Raw genomic sequence first — 22,441 nt, 5'->3', positions numbered from 1 at the left:
GTGGCTACCAGCAAGTCCGGAATCGTAGGCGCTTATCCTTTTTTCAAGGCGACGCTGGTTCGCGGAAGTTCTCCTGTAGAGGTTGACAGTTCGTGGAAAGGGCATCTGGTTGTGGATAGGCGGCTGATTCATTGTTCCAGTTGACGTCTTCACGAGCGTGCCTCCGCTTGCGGCAGCCCCGGGGTACTGTCTGGTTCGCGGAAATAGTTTTAACGCACACACACAAAGAGGCCTGTGAACACAGCGCGGCGTCCGCCAGACCGGCATCCGCTCGAGACAACCAGCGCAAATTAGGCATCCATCCTTCGTTCCGCTTAGGCATGCACACACACGAAGGTGTCTGTAAGCACTACGGGGCCCTGCCAGACCCGTCATCCACTCGAGACAACCATGGCAAATTAGGAATCCATCCTTCGTTTTGATGAGGCATGGGGATGGAGCAAGCTTTTTGCCCGTGGTGTACACGCCGACGGTAACACTCGCAACGCCGTGACAGCGGACTTGAACTTCCCCAGTTTTTCGAAGTGTCCCGTGAAAATTATTGATTCCTTCGGGTTTCAGCTAGCACAATGCCTCTTCGATTGCAATGCAACATTTCTGCGTAAAGTGTGGTTGTGTGAGACGTTCACAAACGCTTATTCGTTCTTCTTTGAATTGATGGGCAGCTGCGTCACGGTTTCGGATGTGAGGAGACTATCGAACGTTTTATCGGCATTTCTACGTGCCACAAGCAGCACATTCCACTTCGCACCTCGTTAGATTACCTGGAGTGAAAATAATTCTGAGAGAAATATATCTTGTGTCGCAAGTTGTGAAAGTGAGTAGTGCATTGCTGCAGTTCCCGATGTCGTGAAGTCTGCGTGACAGACTGTAGTGCAATGTATACCTACGGATGAATGCACCCTTCAGTGTTCACTCTCTTTTATTATTTTTCGTTCTTTTCATGCTTTTGTGTAAGGTAGCCATCACAGCGTGTGCCTGGATAAACACCCTGCATTTGTTTCTATTGTAGCAGATTTGCTTTTGCCAACCTCCCTGACTTTCTCATGAGCTTGCATTGAGGCTTGGCGTGGAAGTGAACCCCGACACTCCAGGACATACAATACAGTGCCAGTAGGCGCATCGTTGTTATGCGCAGTTGTGCGTAACAAAACAAAAGAGCACGATTTAAGCCTTGTACATACAATATTAGCTCATACTTACATCTAAATCACTCAGATATCCTTATGTTATACCCCATTGTATTCAACGGCTTCTTTATTTTCTTCATTTTCTTGTATTTAGGCTACCCGCTCTATGAGCCATTGGATCTGTGCCGATGGGTATGTGGCACTTGGCACGTGCCCATTTTTGCCAATCCTGCGTATTATTTATTCGTCACTGTGACATGAAGGCTCACCAGGGTTAAGTGTTGCCCTATGTATAGAGATCCAATCAGTAATGTTCCCTCGACAAATCGCATTCATCCGCGTGACATCGCTGCGTCATCGACCGAGTGCATCCACCTGATTTGGTATTTGAATTTCGGCCTAGCTTGTGAATGGTAGTAGCGCATAATCATAGTCTTTGCATGACATTAAACGTTGCGTAGGATTAAAATAAGCAGTATTGTACCCATCGCATTAGCCGCATAGTATCAGTGGAAAGCGAGGATTGGAAGTTTGTGTTTCGTTTATGATGGTTGCATATTGACGCAAAACTTACGCAAGAATGTAGCTGTAAAACTTTATTTGCGGCATTCTTCCAATATTTTCAGTTTCCTTCAGTTAATAAATTTCGTCTTGTCATTTCCTCAAGAAAATATACCTGATAAACCTTGTGCACTTTCACTCATTGGAAGCGGTATCGACTGTCGATGACAATGTGGGGTGAAAATGTTTGTGTCGGGTCCTTTTAAAGTCATGCGAAGAGAAAGCCAGCTGGGAAAAGAGGCAGTGACGAGATATACGTACACTGTGTTCAACCCCACCCTGTGTACCTCTTGCTGCATTGCGGATTTACTGTAGGCGCACTTTGGAGTGAGAAGCTCAGTAGCAACGCGAGCCAACTGCTGCGATCCTGTTTTGACGCGATTAGAATTTTTAGACAGAGTTACCCACTTTTCTGTGGCTGTATGTCTATTTATCCGTCTGTCTATCTATCTAGATTTGCCTCTAACATTTTTCCCGCCAACTTGGGTCACTGGAAAATGCGTGGTCTAATGGGTAGAACATCGCGCTGTTGCGCTGAGGGAACCTCGTTACTGGGTATGTGCCTCCGGTGCTAGATAAGGACCATTAATTAGCATCGGTCAAGGTCATTTGCCATCGCATTTCAGTTATGGTGCGCTGAAGCGCGTCTCGTGCTTGCTTTAGTTGGCTTAGTTGGTCTCGTTCGCGCTTGTTTTTTTACAATGACGCTTAGAAACCAAGACGCCCCAATGGAAAGGTTGTTGGAGACAGCGCACCGTATCTGATTCTGGTGTCAACCATGCTACCGGACCCGCCAACAGGTGGGCTATTCTACCCACGTGTGTCATGCGTAATGATCTTGTCCGGCCCCCCCCCCCTCCCAAGCCCTCTGTGAGACACTTCGCGAAAGTGCAACTGGAGCTCGGTATGGTTCAATGTACTTTACTCTAGTCCCGAGAAAAGCTGCTTTGCAGCACTGGAATGTCGTTCAAGGGCGGCCAGTTTCCTCCTGCTGAGCGCCTACCACGCAAGGAGGCAACGCCGGACGGAGGCAACCGTCAGAGGATAGGGCCCATGGAGGGTCCCAACTGGCCCAACATGACGCCGCTTGCCGGCCGTCGATGACTTTTTACTGTTATTTTACTTGTTTATAGCCCTGCACATAATGTAAGTAAAACTTAATTTCTCTAAGTCCGCCCACATTGTTCAATGTGGCCATGGTTGGATTGAACAAGAAGCTCTTGGAGATTGAGGGGATTAAGCACACCATGTATGCAGATGACGTGAGCATATGGTGTCCCGGTGGTAGTGAGGGCTATATCGGAAGTGTTCTGCAGGAGGCAGTAGATGTAACTGAGAATTATTTGGTCCCAACGGGGTTAAGGTGCTCCCCCTCCAAGTCGGAGCTGTTGCTGTACAGTCCCACTAGAAGGGGACCCAAGCCGAGGGGATGGATCCCCGTGGACCAGCTGAGCATTCAGCTTCGTACAATAAATGGCGATCTCATACCTAGGGTAGATAAGATCAGGGTTCTGGGGGTGATGATTGAATCGAACGGCGCCAACACGCTGACGATCCAGAAGTCATTGCCAAGACAGAAAATGCGGAACGCCTAGTGAATAGGGTGGCCAACAGGCAGACGGGGTTCAAGGAGTCTAGTCTGATAGTCTGATTAGTCTGCATGCATTTGTATTGTGTCACTTTACTTATGTGGCGGCCATGCACAAGTGGAAACCATCAGAGAAGGAGAAGCTTGACACGTAGATTTGGAAGATCACGAAGAAAGTGTTGGCAGTGCCAATGTGCACCAGCACCGACCAACTTCTCCAGCTGGGAATTCATAATACCTTGGATGAGATAGCTCAGGCTCAGTAGAGGACACAGATGGTGCGTCTCATTACGACTAGCACGGGTCGGCAGATTCTGAGAGAGTTAGGTGTTCCTCAGGAGATTTCGCAGCTTCATGTCGGTATTCCCTTGAAGGTCCGTAATCTGTATCACGTCAAGCCTGTTCCCAGGAACCTGCATCCGGAGCGAAATTTGGGTAGAAAAAAGGCCAGGGGGGCTTGCCTGCTGAGACTCATTCGTCATGAGAGTTGGAAGGTTGGCTTCATCGATGCTTCTTTTAACGAGGAGAGGAAGGTGTTTACCATAGTGGTCGTGGACAATGAGCGCAGTGTCGTTAACGCTGCTACCGTTCAGACTGATAGGCCAGATGTTGCGGAGCAAGCGGCTATTGCGCTCGCCCTGGTTGACAGGCGCAGGCCTTTTGTATATAGCGATTCAAAGTCGGCCGTTAGGGCTATGAGAAGCGCTCGATGGCTAAGGTTGCTTTTAAAATTATGCAGACATGTGAGACCTCTCAACACTACTTATGTTGGTTCCCTGCTCACCTTGGGATGATTGAGGGAGCCCCTCTGAATCTCAATGAGTCCGCTCATGAGGCAGCGCGAGATCTTACCCTCCGCTCAGGCGAGCGCCACGGCGTGGCGGTACTCCACGGGAACAGAGCCTCCCCTTCCACATACAATGAAATCACGAAGTATTACCTTTTTAATCGCAGAGTTTGTGGTTTGCTGCGTTCTAAACTAAACAGGGCTCAGGCACTTACACTACGCTTACTAGAGACTGGTACTTATCCTTGCCCACGGAGACTGAACATGTTTTATCCGGAGACGTATACAGAGCCATATTGCCAAGATTGTGGTACTTTAGCCACGCTCCAACACGTGCTCTGATCTTGCGAAAGATTTGAAGACTCGGCGATCAAGGATGCATCCAGGTGGGAGGCTGCACTTCACAGCCCGGACCTGGATGAAGAATTCTGGGCTGTCCAGCAGGCTCACGACGTGGCCGTGATGCTTGGCCTTTCGGTCCCGACGTGGGAGCAGCCCGCTTAGTGGTTAATTATCACTACTTGCAGGACCAAATTAAGTTTTCTATCCATCCATCCTCAACGTTGGCCAACTCCCGCACTCACCAGCGAGGTCAAATGCTCGGTATGCGCCGCTCGTTAATCAAGCTCCTTGATGCCAACTTGGCCAACTATACTCTTTTATGGCGAAAGAAAATACTGCAGAAACTCCACTGCAGCTGCCTATGTGTAAGCACTGTGCCATTGGCTCATCTCCACGCAGCAGAGACTCATTATCAATCTTATAAAACTTTATCCGAAGATTATAAACCCTTATCAACCCTTTTAAGTTATCAATCTTATCGGACTAGATCCGACTCTTACCAACCCTTGTTGGTTTTTATCAACTTTATGGGACTCGATCCGATCCTTAATTATCAGCTTTATCAGACATGATGCAACCCTTATCCATTCTTATCGGTTTTTGTAAACGTTATCGGACTTGATCCAACCCTATACAGCCTAATCGCTCTTTCGCACCTTATCCATCTGTGTCGAACCGTTATAAACTGTGATGACAGCCATATAACCCCGCGTCATCCCTTATCATCCTTATGAACTCATTGGCTGCTTGTGTGTCCGTGTTGCGCGACGAAAAGCGCATAAACGCTCAATGATCGGTGGCGTTTCGGTCGGTGGAGGAAAGCTTCAACGGAAGTCGCTTCCCGCGACCACTGAGAGGCACCAGGGATGTGGCGCTTTTGGCATTCAATTTTCGCAAAATCGGAATTTTCCAGAAGGATTGAACTCCGGGCCAGTTGATACGTAGTTGAAGGAAAGAAACCAGTCACAAAACACACAAAGAACAAGAAGAAAGGTTCACACCACAAAGACTGGACTATCAACTGAGCTTTATTAGAAAGGGCGTAGTCCCAGCAAGGCCAGAAGAGCATGCGCAGCAGCAGCATCACTAATCAAGGAGCATGAAAAGTGAAGTTATTGCATCGATCGTAACCGATCTAAAAAGGCAAATTCTTTTTCAAGTAAGCGCACCGATGTTGTAGTAATGCAGCCGTCACCTAATAAACTGATGTAGTACACTTCCAGGATTTCTCGCTCTTCTTTGTCTTTGCCCCTAACATGAATGGTTATATTGCTGAACAAAGGGCAACAGCCACATTCATTGCAATGCCGAAACAAGTTTGCACCGTTATCGGCCCTTAGGGAGGAGTGGCGCTCACGCAGGCAGTCATTATTACATCGACCGGTTTGGCCTATGTAAACTCTTTCGCATGTGGGAGGCAAAGTATCTTGCTAGCTCCGTAATATTGTAGAGCTTCAGCGTAGTTGAGTGGTTCTGTCAATGCGTCGTCTGGGTTGGACAGCTTTTCCAATGGCACCCGGTTAGCGGGCTCTCGGGCTATCGCATTAGCGTGCTCATTCCCATGCAGAGAGGCGTTCCTTTGAATAGCAGTGCCTACCCATTCCTGCATCTTACAGTGACCAATATCAGCGGGAAAGAGGTTCGTTGAAGAGCGGCACGTATGCACAGATTAGCTGATACTCAGCGACCCATGTTGGTCCGATGGTTGGTTTCAAACCCTGTTACCTCACCACAGGAGCCCGATGCGCTAACCATTTCACCATGGACTACCCAGTGACCCATGTAGGCGGGAAAACAGTTACATACGTCTATACGGTGCGTCTATCGCCCCCAGAGCCGGTGAAAAAGAATACGGCTCACGTGTACGCAGCATGAGAAAAGTACACGCTGGCGCGCTTGACCTGAGTGGTCGCGGTTTTGGCGGCTCCCGAGATCCCGCAGCATCATGGCCGGCCGGCCTAGGTAAACCGTGACTACGGCGGTTACCACTTCGCGCAGCCTCCCACAGATTGGTGACCCGGACGATCGAGCCCAGCCATGCCAGCGTCAACTCTTCTACTCTAACAAGAGTAGAGAGCTGTCACCTGACGCAGTCTGGCGGACGTCCCACGATTGTATGGTGTTCGGGAATTCATTGAGATGGACATCTGGTTATTTATTTATTTATTTCGTGTACCCTCAGGGCCAGAGGCATTAAAGAGGGGAGTGGTTACACCAAATACAAAAAAAAAGTACAGTGCAGCAAAATAGTTAATAGTACAGAAATACATGGTTCTCGGTTATACAATGTTATTTGAGTGTTCCTGGAGTGCTGGTCAATAAAAGTAAATACGGTACAGGCAGTGCAGTAATACAGTGTTCCGCTAATACAAAACAAAAACAGTAATACAATTGGTAGTACAAAAACACGAATGAAATGCTCCTGTTTATACAATGTTATCTAATACTGCCGTGAAGTGCTGATGGTCAACAATAGTAGCGGTGGAGGCTGGTAGGCGATTCCACTCGGCAGATGTTCGCGGAAGGAATGAATGAGACATGACATTGGTTTGGCATAATGTAATTCCAACTTTGTTATTGTGATCTAACCTTGATGAAATGTATTGAGGAGGGGAGATTAGTTCGTCGCGAAGTGAAGGATGATGAAATATCTTATGAAAAAGTGAAAGTCTAAGGCCTTTACGGCGAGAGGCTAAAGATGGCAAATCAAGGTTCAATTTCATTACAGAAATGCTGGCAGTTCGGTTATAATTAGAAAAAACGAAACGAGCAGAGTTATTTTGTACCATTTCTAAAGAGTGAATCAGGTGTTTCTGAAAGGGATCCCAAACTGCTCCGGCGTACTCTAGTTTTGAGCGGACTAGTGACTTGTATAACATTAATTTTAGGGAAGACGGTGCCTTAGTAAAATTGCGTTTTAGGTATCCCAGCATGCGGTTAGCATTTTTAATTACGTAAGAAGCGTGCATGGACCACGAGAGGTTTCTAGTAATATGGACACCAAGATATTTGTAGGAGGAAACAGGGTCTAAGGGGTGATTATTAACGCAGTAAGAAGGAAGCTGGTTGGAAGTTCTGGACACGCGCATAAATTTACATTTTTTGATATTTAATTCCATTGACCATGATTGGCACCAAGTAGAAATAGCGTTAAGGTCGGATTGAAGAGAAGATATATCAGTGTCACATATTATTTCCCTGAAGATTACGCAATCATCGGCGAATAAGTGAATGTTAGAGGAAACACAAGAGCGTAGATCATTTATGTAAATTAAAAAAAGGAGGGGACCAAGTACCGACCCTTGAGGTACGCCGGACTGTACTCTGCTCGGTTGAGAGTTTGAATCATTAGCAAAGACAAACTGTGAACGGTTAGAAAGAAAGCACTCAAGCCATGCAAGCAGTCTGGGATCAACGTTAATTCGATGCAGCTTAAACATTAGAAGGTTATGGCACACTTTGTCAAACGCTTTCGAAAAGTCTAAAAATATACAGTCGGCAGTTGAAGAGCGGTCAAGAATGACGTTTAGCTTATGCGTAAATAAAACTAGTTGTGTTTCACATGAATATGTCTTGCGGAAGCCATGTTGCGATGGTGAAAAAAATGAGTTAGTTTCAAGAAAGCTAGCAAGATTAGAGGCAAGTATATGTTCTAACATCTTACATGGAATGGAAGTGAGCGAGATAGGGCGGTAGTTATATGGAGAATGCTTGTCACCCGACTTATGGAGTGGGATCACCTTCCCAATCTTCCATTCATCAGGCAAAGAACCCTTATCTAGCGACTGTTGGAAGATCATTCCTAGGAAAATTGAAGAGTAACAGCTAGTGCTTTTCAAAAATTTCGGTTCATCCAGCTGGAGAGCCATTTCCGTATCAGAAAGGTTCCAGGCTCCGGCTGTGCTCCAGGCTCCAGCTGCGCTCCAGGCTCTACCCGCCAGCCCTCAACCCCGACTTCTACGAGGACTTGCGGGCTGCCATCCTTGCCCACTACGCCACCTCGAGCACTCAGTCACAACAGCTCTCGTCATTTGAGCCGTCGCGCCATTCCGCGTCTTGTCTTCCCACGTCATCTGCGTCCACCCCTGCCGATATTCAGCACATGCCGGCCTCAGCATCAAAACTACTCGGTCCGTGATTCTCCTTGCCATTCCGAAAGTAGCTGTGCGACGACTCTTTCCAAGGGTTACACTGGACGAAACGCAAGCGCCTTCGGCTATATTACGGTCCGCCACTCTCCTTCCTTAGACGTACCCGCAAGCTATCCGCTTGGCGTTCAGGGACACTTTACTCGTAATCAATTCAGTAGTTCTACAGCCAGCTCCACAAGCTGTAAATTTCACTCTCGAAGGTCCTGCGACACCACAAGCCGAACCTTGGCGATGCCTTCTGCGACCGCCGCAACTGTGATACTATCGACGTTGGAGATTTGGCCTCAAGCAGCCACAGGCGTGCCTTCCGATGTTCTGTGCTCGCTGAAGCATGATCTACCAAAGTTTTGCAGAATCACATCTGTCATCTGGTTTCTTCAGCTCGAAAATCACTTCTACGCCAACAACGTGAGAGACCAACAATCGCACTAGCTCCACGCAAGTCGCGAGCGGCCAGATGATATTCTTTCAGAGCTCCGACTACTACCAAGCCCGGGAATATAAGAGAACCTGCGGTAGGTCATGGTTTCGCACTACGGCATCACTGTGGCTGCATCTCGCTCCCAACCAATGCTGTCGGTGCTGCCTTGTGCACCTCTTTCCGATTTCGGGAACACCAACAACGACATCTGCTTTCCGTGGAAAGGGCCCGGAAAGGGCACCCGGAAAAGGTGTGGAGTATCTGAAGAATGCTAACACATTAAGAAAATGAGGTATGAATAAGTTAATCAGTCAATTAGACAATCTTCTCAAATGTAAATTCACACAAGCGCAACGTGCGGACTTCGCCGCGGTGCCGCTGAATGACCCAACATATCCAGGGAGAAGCGAGAGAGAGGAGGCCGACTGTATACACGCTTGACGCAAAACGTGTCACTTTGGTGGCGATACGTTGTGTCCCTACTTTGCTCCACTGCTAATCGCATTAACATCAATACTAATCGTGACATGAGATGTGCTGTAATATTTTTAACAGCGTCAAGGAATATGTATCAGATCGTGCATCGATCCAATAATTAGCAAGACTTTCTTTTATTAAGCAGATCGGCCACTGTAGCTAGGTTTTGAAGGCTTTGAGGCGTTAGCATTCTTAGCGTATTTCACGCACTTTCTAGGGGCTATCTATCAAATTTCTTCTACCATTGTTTGTATATAGGTATATATGCATGTTTATATGTAACCGCTTTCCATACCTAGTTGGGTCACGGGGTTGTCGATGGTCGAAAGGTTAGCGCATCGGGCTTCTATGCTGATGTAACAGAGTTCGAAGCTAATCATCGGACTAACTTGGGTTACTGAGTATGTAGCAATGTGTGCACACGTACCACTCTTCAACGAACCTGTTTCACGCTGACATGTGTAGACGCGAGACTGGGCAGGCATTGCTGTTTGAAGAAACTGTTTGACGACGACTTCGAGCACTCTGTATGTGCCACTCAGTCAGTGTTGGTCTTCAGTGAAGCTCTTCGATGCCCGTTTGGGTTACTGGCTATGTGCTAGCACGTGTGTGACATTCTCTAATGAACGTCGTTGACGCCAACATCGGTAACTAGGCTTGTGAAACTGGGAGTGTGCCACCCTACAATGAAGAAGAAGATCCCTTAAGCTTCTGCAATGCAAAGCGGAATCGAACCCATGTCACAAACATATATCTAGGACAGCAAACAGGATGCATTAGCCGGCTACGCTAGAAATGCACTGCACGAGCTGATTTTATACGAACGCCTTCTACAACGCTTTAGCGAGCGGAGCCAAAAAATTCTTGGGGCCGCTACATTCATATGGGCACGGGTTACCAGCGGGGCTGTTTAGGCTTCATACAAGTTCTCCGCTTTCGCACGTTCCCACTGTCGCTGGTTGTTTTCGTCTTTCTGCTGTAGACGTCTCACAGCTGGTTCCTCCGGCGTGCGCCACCACTCTACGTCGACACAAGCACCGCCGCGGTCAACGTACCTCCCATGTATCTGCTGCAACCGCTGCTGAAGCCGCGCCGGCACCTTCGACGCGCGTGATGTCATAACCAGAAGCGCAGGACACGTGCAGTGGCGCAGTCACCACTATCTTTTCCCTTCTTCCCTACCCGTCTCCATTACTTCAGCGCCATCACCCCGCTCCTTCCCTCTGTCCCCTACACATCTCTATTCCGGTCTACATGCCGACTCCCCTATATGGACTACTGGAATACCCGGTATTGAAGCTATCCAGATGTCAAACGAATTGAATAAAATAGAAAAGTTCCAGATAGAAGAATTTTCGGAATCCTCTAAGGATATATTTTCAGAAGTTTCTGGAAGAACAAATTTGTTAGAATGTCGACTCCCACTGACAACATGAGAACCTATCAATACACCTCAATACATTTTGCTTTTCGCTATGGAAGACATGGTTGAAAAAGAAGTGAATGATATGTCTAAATTAGAAGTGATCAAATGATACCAGTCCCCATACAATTCTCCTTTGATCCTTGTAAGGAAACCGGATAATACCTGTCACACTTCCATCGATTTCCACCGCATAATTAGCGTTCGCATGTCTGATGCCGAGGCCATTCGGAGAACAGATAGGATGTTTGCTGAACAATGATTAAGAAGATACTTTTCCAAGTTCGATTCGAAAAAGGGATCTTGACAAGTGCCACTGGAAGAAAAATTCTCGAGACGAGACTGCTTTTTCGACAATGTCGGGAGATTACCATTTTCTTTTCATGCCCTTCTGTATTAAGACGGCTTCACACATTTTTAAACGGATTATGAGGACTGTCTTAGTGGGCATTCCGAATGTACATTATACATACGATGTACACGTTGCCACTAATACGTAGAACAAACACCTAAAAACTCTCCAACAGCTGTTTGACAGAATACGCGCCGCTTGTTTGAAAATCAAGCCACAAAAGTGTGAAACTGGAGCCCAATATATCACCTTCTTGGGACATAATTATGAAGTGGAGAGATTCGACCAGCGGAACGTGTGGCAGAGAAGATTTTGAAAGCCCCTACACCTGAAACCAAGAAAGAAGTTCCGTAATTTTAGGTCCTGCTGGCTACTACTGAGAAATGATCCCACACTATGCCGAGAAGGCGTAGATATTGGTGGGAATGTCTAGAAAACGGGAAAATAGACGCATGATTTGGATCCGGAAACGAGTAGCTGCATTCGAAGCTATCAAGAGCGTGCTGGCTTCCAAGCCTACCGTCCGGGCACCGGACCTCAACAAGGAATTCCTACTCCACTCCGATGCGTCCGAGAGAGGCATAGGAGCTTTTCTTAAGCCCGAGCACGACAACGTTCTGCACCCTATTTTCTATGCAAGTAGACAATTTGTCCTACGGGAAACACGATACAATACCATTGAGCGCGAATGCCTTCCATTAGTGTGGGCGGCCCAAATATTTCATATTTTTCTTTATGGGATTACATTTATAATTCAGACTGATCACCAACGCTTGATGTATCTCTCGCATGGTAAAGGTCTAAAATATAGTCCTGCGGTGGAGCCAGTATTACAAGAGTGTTCTCTTAAAGTAGAGCAAATAAAAGGCTCTGAGAATGTGGGTGCAGATTTCTTGAGTAGACTACAAGCCGAAGTGGTCTACCCTAGAATGTTTTACTGTGTGTGTTTATTATGCGGGTATCGCTACAGAGAACATATCTTGTGACTTGTCTTTTGGTGCGCCCTCCCTTTGTACCATGTATTTTTCACAAAAAAACTCATCGCGGGGGCGGGGGAGTCTTTGTAATGAGGGAGGGGAAAGCTTCTGCTGACGCGTGTTGAAAAATGCGGTTACAAAACAATGCGGAACAGTGGCACCTCCCAATACCCTCCAATGGCCGACAAAGAATATGTTGGTGGGTGGCGGTACCAGCTGTCGGACGAGGAAGAAAGAACAACACCCAATCAGGGGGCGGCACGAAACCAGTGGGACGAGGAACCAGGAGAGCGAAGGACAGAATGGAACGCGGGGAGAGGAGATCGCTGGTGAACGAGGCTCGAACATCGTAGGTGCCGAAGTCATCGGGATCCAGAACCAAACCCAACAGCCTCGACGGAACAAGAACAACTCCGACTCTTCCTGGAGAGATCCGCCAAGCGTAGGGCTTGGCTGTTCCGGCTGCACCTGCTGCTGTTTGTGCTGATCCTGGTCCTGATTCTGAGCCGCCGTGCGGAGAGCGGAGGTCGCCCGCAGGCGGCAAGAGTTCTGGGGCGACGCTGGGGAGAGGCGTCCAGGCGGTAGTGCGAAAGAAAGAACCGGTACGGGGGGGGAGGGGTGCCGCTCAGCTGGAGTGGTCCCACTTGGATGGCCTTGGACACCGACAGCCTTAGCCATGGACTTAGGCCTTGAACTAGTACGTCCGGGGTTGGCTTTATTGTGCGTCCGCGTCCCTCGTTTGCCGCTGGCCACCCCGCCGCTACCACCATCAATGCAAAGGTAATTGCTAATTGCTAATTGTAATTGCTAATTGTAATCGACCGTGAGTGATTTCAACTTATTACATGGACTAACGCGGCCAACTGTATTTTGGTATTTTGTACTATTTTGTGCGTTTTTGAAATTCATTGCTCTTTTTTTCCCGCAATTAATATTAAGCTTGTTTTGAGGAAAAAATGGTTTCGTCTTTCCTGGACTGAGGCTCTGTCTCAATTGAATAACTTTTTTTCGAGGAACCTCTCATCACAGAACCACAGCTGTAGGAGCTGTGAATTTTAGGAAAGGGAAGGGACACTGCCGCACCTGAGGCAATTGAAACATTCATGAAAAAGCAAGAAAGAGACAACTGTGTAAGTGACACATCGATATCTCTTTATGGGCCCGAGATGCGGTACCTCGGAAATGTTTTCCCTGCTATGGGATAAGTGCCTTCAGCATGGGCGTGCTGAGATTGCACTGACGATGGTAACACGAATATGCATCTTGCACTGCATTCAGAAAATAAGGTTGTTCGTGGTATCTGTCCCGTATTTCGCTACGAAGTGTTGTGCTGTTTAGTGCCATTTCCACCAAGGTGGACTAGTGCCCTCTAGACCAAGAAGCCATAATAACGAACTTACTCTGCTTGAAAAAAAAAACGCGTATATTATTGCAGGGAACTCTAATAAAGAAAGATAGGTGACGCCATTTTTTCGTATTAAACAGATGTTTATCTTTCGGATTACATTTCGCTTTTCTATTCTAAGCAGACTTGTACACGTTACAGAATAAAAGTAGCGTATTAAAATTACAAATACTTCATTCCAAATTGTATCTGATTGCAGTAGTTAGTAAATACTTTATTGAGCTCCCGTAATTGCGTTCATCTGCTCTTGGGGCGAATTCTTCAGGGGAGTCTTCCTCCTTGTGTCTTCCCCGGAGGTCTTACAGTAAATAATTACTAGTCCATGGGAACAAATGCGAAATGACTAAAGCCTAATATATTACTGATACGTTACTTCTTTGCAAATTTTTAGCGTCACGCAAATACTGCAAACAGAAAGAGTTGGCCTAACTCCTTGAATGCATCCACCGCAGTCCATCACACGATGTTTACCTGAACGAACGATAGCTTTTCACGAATCTGCATTGGCCTTCTTCCCCCGTTTTCTTGTTCATACAGTGAACTCCAAAACTTGCTCTACGAGCACGCTTGAGAAAAGGATGATGTTGTAACATCATCATCATCATCAGCCTATGATATGTCCACTGCAGGGCGAAGGCCTCTCCAGACCTTCTTCAGGAAGCCTTGGAACAAAAAATGGACCTGGAAAAGCCCTAATGGTGAAACAAAAAATTAAATAAGTTCATACTTTCTACCAATGGCAGCATAGTGCAGGAGTTAGACGTGTTAATGTAAACTGCAGAGATGAAAGGTTAGCGAGGTCTAGGATTCCCCTCAATTTGAAGAGAGAAAGGGTACAATTGGCCAAGAAGAAATAGGCCAACCTAGAAGCAGTAAGGGCAAAATCATACCAATTTAGGTTGGCACTTGCGAACGAATATGCAGCCTTAGAACAGAGAGATGAAGATGACATAGCGGCAATGTATGAAACCCTAACTAAGCTGGTTTCAGAAGCAGCAATTGAAGTACGAGGTAAGGCACCAATGCAAAGAGTAGGTAAGCAGTCCCAAGTATCAAAGGACCTAATAAACAAACGACAAAGAACCAAAGTGTCCAACTGAAGAGACCGAATTCGCGGAGCTGTGAAAGCTGATAAACAAGGAGAAAATAAGAGATATTTGAAATTCTATCGAGCGAAAGGCTGAGGAAACAGTAAAAATGGACACAGCCTTAAAAGAGAGAAGGTAACTAGGCATCGGACAAACCAAGATCTATGCACTGAAAGATAGCCTGGGTAATATTATCAACAATCTAGCAGATATAGTACAAGCAGCGGAATAATTCTATGCTGACCTGTACAGTACCCAAATCAGCCACAATACATCCATTCAAAGTAGTAATGAACAGGTTACAGAGGCTCCTATAACTAGCGATGGAGTTAGAAGGGCCTTGCAAGACGTGAAACGGAGAAAAGCGGCAGGAGAAGATGGGCTACGAGTCCATTTAATCAAAGATGGCGTAGACGTAATGCCTGAAAAACTAGCGGCCCTTTATACGAACTGCCTATCGACTTCAAAGATCTTAGACAAATGGAAGAATGCCAACATTATACTAATCCACAAATAGGGAGACGTTAAAGAATTGAACAATTATTGTCCCATTAGCTTACTTCCAATTAAATATAAAATATTCACCAAGATAATCTCGAATAGAATAAGAGCAACACTGGACTTTAGACAACCAAGGAAGCAGGCCGGTTTCAGGAAGGGATGCTCTACAATGGGTCACATCCATGTCATGAATGAGTAATCGAGAAATCCGCAGAGTACAATCAGCCTCTCTATAAGGCTTTCATAGATTACGAAAAGTCATTAGATTCAGTTGGGATACCAGCACTCTAGAGGCAACATCCCTGATCCACACCGCTCCCTTCCTGTTTCTAAACGTTATGCCTAATATCTATCTTGGTAAGCAAGGAGCACAGGACCCTCGTGTAAATACCTTGGAAAGTATCTGCAGAGATTCCCAAGCTACCTTAATTCTCCACAAGAAAAGTAGGAGCATACCTATAAAGATAGGGATCAGACAAGGAGGCACAATCTCTCCAATGCTATTCACTGCGTGCTTGGAAGAAGTATTCAAGGAATTCAACTGAGAAGGCTAAAGAGGAATGTCGATGGCAAATACCTCAGCTACATTAGATTTCCAGATGGTATTGTCCCGTTCAGCAACACTGGGGACGAGTTACAACAAATGATTGAGGACCTTAACACAGACAGTGTAATATTAATATGCAGAAGACAAATATAATTATCAATAGCCTGGCAATGGGACAAGAGTTCAGGATCACCAGTCAGCATCTAGAGTCTGTGGAGGAGCACGTATACCTAGGTCAATTACTCACACGGGACCCTGATGATGAGAAGGAGATTCACGAAAGAATAAATATGGGTTGGAGCACATTTGGCAAATATTGTCAGATCTTGACTGGAAGCTTATTATTGTCATTAAAAAGAAAGGTGTGCAATCAATGCATGCTACCGCTGCTGTCATTGGGGCAGAAACTTGGAAACTGACAAAGAAGCTCGAAATGAAGTTAAGGAACGCGCAAAGAGCGATGGAATGAAAAATGTTGGGGCGTAACGTTTATAGACAGGAAGTGACCGGTGTGGATCAGGGCTGTTGCAACATACACTGCAACAATATTTCGTCAGAAAACAAATTTTCTGGCAGCTACCTTGCTAGAAAATTATTGTAAAGCTGTTTTCTGTTTTAAATGTTTGTTATTTACCACGTTTCTCAGTTTTACGTTATCAGACATTTTGTGTTTAATGACACTCATCTCTTCTGTATTACAGAAAAAGTGATGTCTCCAGTTTTAAATTCTTTCTGTTCTTTTATTATTTCCTGTTTTATTTTACATAAATTGTATGTGCAAAACAATTATCCATTTTGAGGCACAGTAAGAGTTCTGTTTACTGTTTATATTTTTCCGTTACATGACATTTTTTTCTGCTCCACTGTACAGAAATTCGATGTGTAAGGACAATTTTCTAACGTGATGAATAGTGGGCGAACCAGGAATGTCGCTTAACCCATTAAGGACCAGCGTGACCATATGGTCACGGTAGCCTGCACAGTGCATTTTAATTAATTAATATTCACAAAATGGCACCAAAATGGCCTTTGACGTTCAGTTTGACAGATTAGAGTTCCCTTTATGGATACCAAGTGGCAGCAGCTGTCAGTCGTTTTGTGGGAGCCCCTCGCAAAGGCGGGAATAAGTGTTGCTCTGGGAGTAGCGTTGCCATGCATTGCTCCAAGGGGTAAGCGTGTTTTTTTTTTCACTACTTCTTTGGGCAATAGTCAGATATCCTTACCTCCGTATTGTTCTTTGAATATGTGACCTTCGTTGAGCATTTGTGAAAGACTAATGTTTGATTTATCCATGAACGAGCGTGTTATCTTACGCGTTGCCATATACTCACGCTGGGCCTTTAGGCTACCTAACTTTTAATTTTTTTTAAACTGCATTCTCATCTCTTGCACGGCTGCTGGCGCGTTCTCGCAGTGGTTATTTCTTACTTTATCGTCTGAATAGGTTGATATTGGAAGAAATAGCGAAGATAGTCGGAGAGGAAGATGACGAAGTGTCAGTGATTTATATCGAGCCGCCAGAGGCTCGATATAAATGCGCGGAAAGCCTATCCACTTCGGGAATAAAGTATTGTGCCTAAATTCCAAGAACAGATACCTTGTAAACTTCAAAGTGTATCAAGGCAAGCAGGGGATCCCGGAACATAAGAAATATATGAAAAGGACTTCGGACAAGCAGCGGCGCCACTTCTTCAAATGGTGGAAGAACTCGTAGCAGAGACGCGCGACTTTCCTTTCTTTTTCTATTTCGATAGAGAGAGAGAGAGAGAGAAAGGCAAAGGAAAGACAGGGAGGTTAACCAGAGATTATCTCCGGTTGGCTACCCTGTACTGGGGGAGGGGAAAGGGGAAGCGATAGGTGAGAGGGAGAAGGATTAAATTCTATTTCGATAATTTATTCACAAGCATGCAGCTACTCAGCCATCTCAAGGCCCAGGGCTACGAAGGCACGGGCACACTGAAGCAGAACCGTGTTCCCAAAGAGTGCCCTATCGCTCGACCACAATTCGTCAAGCGCCAACCTAGAGGGCACGAAGAGCCCGTTCTGAGCGACAATGGGATTATTGTTCTCCGCTGGATGGACAATTCTGTAGTAATGATCGTAAGCACCATTCCCGGCGTAGAGCCAATGTCATCTGCAGACAGCTACTCTCGTGTTGAGAGGAAGTGAATCAAGGTGGCCCATCCAAACACTGCTGCTCAGCACAAGTTTTATAGGAGGTACAGACCAGATGGATGCAAATGTAGGCGCCTATAGCATTGCAATCCGTGGCAAAAAGTTGTGGTGGCTATTTTCACTTGACTTTGTGATGTATCTATCAGCAACGCTTGGGCCCTAATTCGTAGCACAGGGTTCAACGTCACGCAGGTGGAATTCCGGAAGCAAATTGCACAAAGCTACCTGATGCGATGGGACAATAAGCCTAGACGACCTGGTCAACGCAGAATACCAAAGACTGGTGATGTCCTGAATGGTACGCGGTATGACCAAGTGGCCCTCTTTGTTGCACCAATACCTAATGGCAAGACGTGGAGGTGTGCATGAGATAATTGCAACAGCGTGGTACGCACACAATTCACAAAGTATGATGTCGGCATGTGTATTCCATAATTTAAGCCATATCACACTAAATAAGCGCTCGACTGTCCGCTATGTGTGTTTTTTGTGATGTTTTATGGCTTGAAAAAAATGTTTTTAACTTCGTGTATTTTGCTGTAGCGTAAGGGCCCAGTGTGACCATATGGTCACGGGCTATATTTCGAAAACTAATTAGGCAAGAGGAATAATTTCTTGCACGTTAATTATTAGTATAAAGGGAAGGTAATATATTAGATTTATTTGAAGATAGCAAGAAAACAAAGAAACCGGTCCCTAATGGGTTAAGCTAATGTTTGAGAGTGCATTTCTCTTCTTGAGGGCGGTTTTCGACGTCACGAAAATAATTTTCTTTGTCGAAACTTTGGCTGCAGCCGATATGCGCGTTCGACCACTATTTATCACTTCTAGCTTCCATTTTCCTGCGACCTTCTGCCCTCTTTGAATTTTCTATCGCACTTCGCAGAATCATTATAAAATAATAAATATCATATATATATACAGCTGGTCTTAAAACGAGAATTAGGCTGTGTGGTAAAAGATGAACATATTTAACTGTAGCGCAGAAAGACGGGGAGGGTCACGCGTAGCGCTCATGCCCGTCTCCGTATTTACTTTACCCAGTTTTCGCGCGCTTCTGTTAAATGCGGTCAACAATTTTTTCCCTTTGTGGCTGTAAGAAAGAATTTGTAATTTAGCACATTCTAGAAAATGGAATCCTTTTATTTTGTCTCAAAAGTTATTTTGACAGATAAATATGAAAACAGGAATATTAAAAAAACTTTACATTTTCATAATGTTCGTGTCGTCCTTTAATACTTTCCGTTTGTCCATGTGTTGTGTTGTGCTGTAACGAACATTACTGTGAATCCTAACCAACTGGCCCAACTTGCCGTCTTGATGCAGTACTATAATAAAACTGCTTATGCGCATAAAGGTTCAGAAAATAGCCAGCATCCATTTTCCTTCAGCTGTTATAATAGATTAAACGTTAATTTCCCGGGCTATAGATAAGCTTGGGCATGTCGTGCATCGCAGGTGTACGTAAAGAAGGAAGAATAGAAAAAAGTGCATGGGCCCGTTCAAAGCAAAGTAAGCGAAGTAACTACATACGCACATCTTTGTGTATAATACGCACTGATAGCCAATTTACTAAACTTCGCCGACCCTGTCGGTAACATTGTTTTTGAATTAGTCATCGATTGTATTCATGCACAAAATTGTGACACACTATAGAATCATGATGTGTATGCTGAGTGTATGAGGCATCATTATGTGTTATATCACAGTGTCTTGATATTGTGAAGTAAACATCGGAGAGATGTGAATATTTTCAAAATGCAGAGACAATTGAATGCTTTCTTTATGTAAAAATGAACTATTGTAGAAAGTCAGATATTGATTTAAGTATCTTCGCTGACTGTCAAAATAGCAAAACGTTTCTCACCTGAAATTGTTTGAAACTAATTTCATTCAATTTAGAGAAGCTTATATTCAAGACGCCCTAGAGTCGCTTCAAAACCGTGCTACTAGATTCATTCATCGTTCGTATTCTTATAATGTGAGTGTGTCATCACTAAAATTTGAATCTAATTTACCTTTTCTCTCATGTCGCCGCAGTATCGCCAGTCTTTCTTTATTCTATAAACTTTTTCATAGCTCGATGGGTATCCCGTCATACATTGCTCCACCAACACGCATATCTAATCGCACTGGTCATCCTCTTCAAGTCGTGCGCCCATGTGCACGCACCGTTAACTTCTCTACGTCATTTTTTCCTCGTGCAGCTGCTGAGTGGAATGGCCTTCCGGGCGACACCGCTTCCATCTCTTGTCCATCTACCTTCATAGAAAGCGTCACCAATCACCTCTCACCATAGATTAACACATGGTTTCTGCTTATTTCTGTGTAACCCACCCCTTATGTAATACCCCGTTACGGGGTCATTAGGGAATAAAAATGAAATGAAAGGAAATGAAACTGCCTCATTTTTTTTCTATAAACCAAGGAACCAGATATTTGATGGAACCACGCGTAATAGAGAGGAGGTGGCAGCGCTAACATTGTAGTAAATGATGTTACAAAGAAGGGCCATGCTACAGTTTGTTCCGTGCAAAGATATAAAAGTGTTTTATTTTAAACCAAGAAAAACTGATGGCTATAGTAAACAAGACATATGAAAACGAATAAGAAACAGTGAACTTATTACTACAGTGTAAGAGAACTAGCTTACACATCAAACAATAAGGGTGAATAGAAATTACTCTAAATGATTACGTTGTTGAAGACTGCTTTAAAACTTAATGGTGAAGACATTTGTTTGCGGAGGCGACTTTTGGTTGCAAAGCCGTGCTGCTTGCTTGGGTGCTGCACCATGGTTCCTCTCTCAAGACGTCTTGCTGCAATTGACCTGCAAAATAAGAGTGGTGATTTAATACACATATGGCAGCAGCATGATTGTACATAGTTCACTGAAGCACTTTAGCGCATGGCTTTTTTGAGAAGAGTGGCCAACAGAGAGCACTGCAATGTGCGCGTATCTGAGTACCTTGTGTGAGACCATGTTCAAATGATTTTTCTACCTGCCAGATGACTATTTCTTTTCAGGTAACCACATAATAAATGTACGTTGCCAGTCAGTGGCACCGTATGCACTTTGAAACAAAGAGCAAATCGCCATGAGACAAAATGTAGACGCACCATCTACACCCCCCCTCTCCCAGCACGCACGCGTGCGCCCATACGCACACAGCTCCACATTGGTGTAGAAACCTATACAGAACATTGCATTAACAAGCTTCATTTAATTGTTGTGAATATGCACTAAGCTATAGGATGTGTGAGCCTCTGGTTAATCAAGGCGTCTGTAATTTTCTTGAAATAGAGTTAAGCATACAAAAACGGCCCATTAAGAATGAATATTGCTTCACCTTAAAGGAACAACAGTCAATGAAGACAAAGGAGGAAAAATGTCGCAGGTTGCACTCCACCGATTCAGCTGCGAGTGTAATTATCCTTCGACTATCTCGGTTGTTTTGATGGTTCTGTTTAAAAAGCTTGTTGCCTATTCATGACAATATTAACAAACCGTCTGTGCAACAATAATTAAAATTTTTAAAACCCATGCAGCCAGACAGATGGCGATATTATATCCACATCCTATCGGGGCTTCATTTTTTGTATAACTCTTCTAAAGTAATGTTATTCACTTTAAGGCACATGTTAAAAGTGCTGAATTGACGCCGATCAGTAGAGAAGTGATGCTTGTTTAGCGAAAATCGTAAATCTCGCAACACTTTCGAGATGATGATGATTATCGATCACTAATAGGATCATCATTATGAAAATTATTTATGTGTTTAAGAGGACGAAGGCATCTTCCAGCGATCTCGTTACCCTTATCTTGCGCCAGGTGACTCCATATTACGCCTTTCCAGAGCTTTGAGATGTCGCACCTTCAAGACTGCAATGAAATTCATCGGCGTTCCAGCTTATAGCTTCCATAAGGCACGCATTAAATGTTCAGGATGCGGCTAACCGTAACGCCAGTGCTTTTTTAGCAGAATTTCGAGACATATCTCTCGAAAGTGACGCTGGTGTTCGAATTTCCGCTATGGAGCAATGATTTCATTACTTGGCGTCAATGTCTGAATTAGTACATATACCTCAAAGGAGGAGGGAGAAGTATATTTTAATGAACAGAAAGGAGGAGAGGTCGGCCTGGAGAGCGTGTCTCTAGCCTGCTACTCCTCACTGGGGCAAAGGGGAAGTGGGAAACACAGGGAAAGGTAGGTGGCGGGTGATTATGTTATGGTACAATGAGATACTATATACACGTTGTCCAATATGCGGATGCGCACTGTAGACGCAATACACGTAAGAATAATCTTGTCCGTACCAAACGTAATCTTGTCACAAAAAGTTATTGCGCAAACACATTTCGCACTGACTGCACATCTTGCAGCTTCTAGAGGCGATCGTCTAGACCAGCCTCACTTAAAAAGTTCAAAAGTGATTTAATGGCACGTTGGGCACAGTGAACACCCCTTCACGCGCCCAAAACCTTTTCTTCTGAAAAGGGGCGGGAGTCCAAGCT

The 22,441-nt window shown here is 45.0% G+C and overlaps 1 protein-coding gene and 1 long non-coding RNA gene across 2 annotated transcripts in view; both read left to right on the top strand.

Moving 5' to 3' along the window:
• LOC139059442 (uncharacterized) overlaps positions 1-8,546 on the top strand; it is a 60,530-nt gene extending 51,984 nt beyond the window's left edge. Inside the window, exon 2 of the mRNA XM_070537874.1 lies at positions 8,266-8,546. Coding sequence (XP_070393975.1) covers positions 8,266-8,546 — 281 coding nt within the window. The remainder of the gene's footprint in view (positions 1-8,265) is intronic.
• LOC135916655 (uncharacterized) overlaps positions 1-20,259 on the top strand; it is a 139,145-nt gene extending 118,886 nt beyond the window's left edge. The window contains exon 3 of the long non-coding RNA XR_010569020.2: positions 20,133-20,259. This is a non-coding gene — a long non-coding RNA (uncharacterized lncRNA). The remainder of the gene's footprint in view (positions 1-20,132) is intronic.
• Positions 20,260-22,441: the final 2,182 nt, after the last annotated feature.

Source organism: Dermacentor albipictus, chromosome 4 (assembly GCF_038994185.2).
Source record: "Dermacentor albipictus isolate Rhodes 1998 colony chromosome 4, USDA_Dalb.pri_finalv2, whole genome shotgun sequence".
NCBI lineage: Eukaryota > Metazoa > Arthropoda > Arachnida > Ixodida > Ixodidae > Dermacentor > Dermacentor albipictus.
The sequence above is the reverse complement of the archived record's forward strand: the minus strand, read 5'-3'. Positions and strand labels throughout refer to the sequence as shown.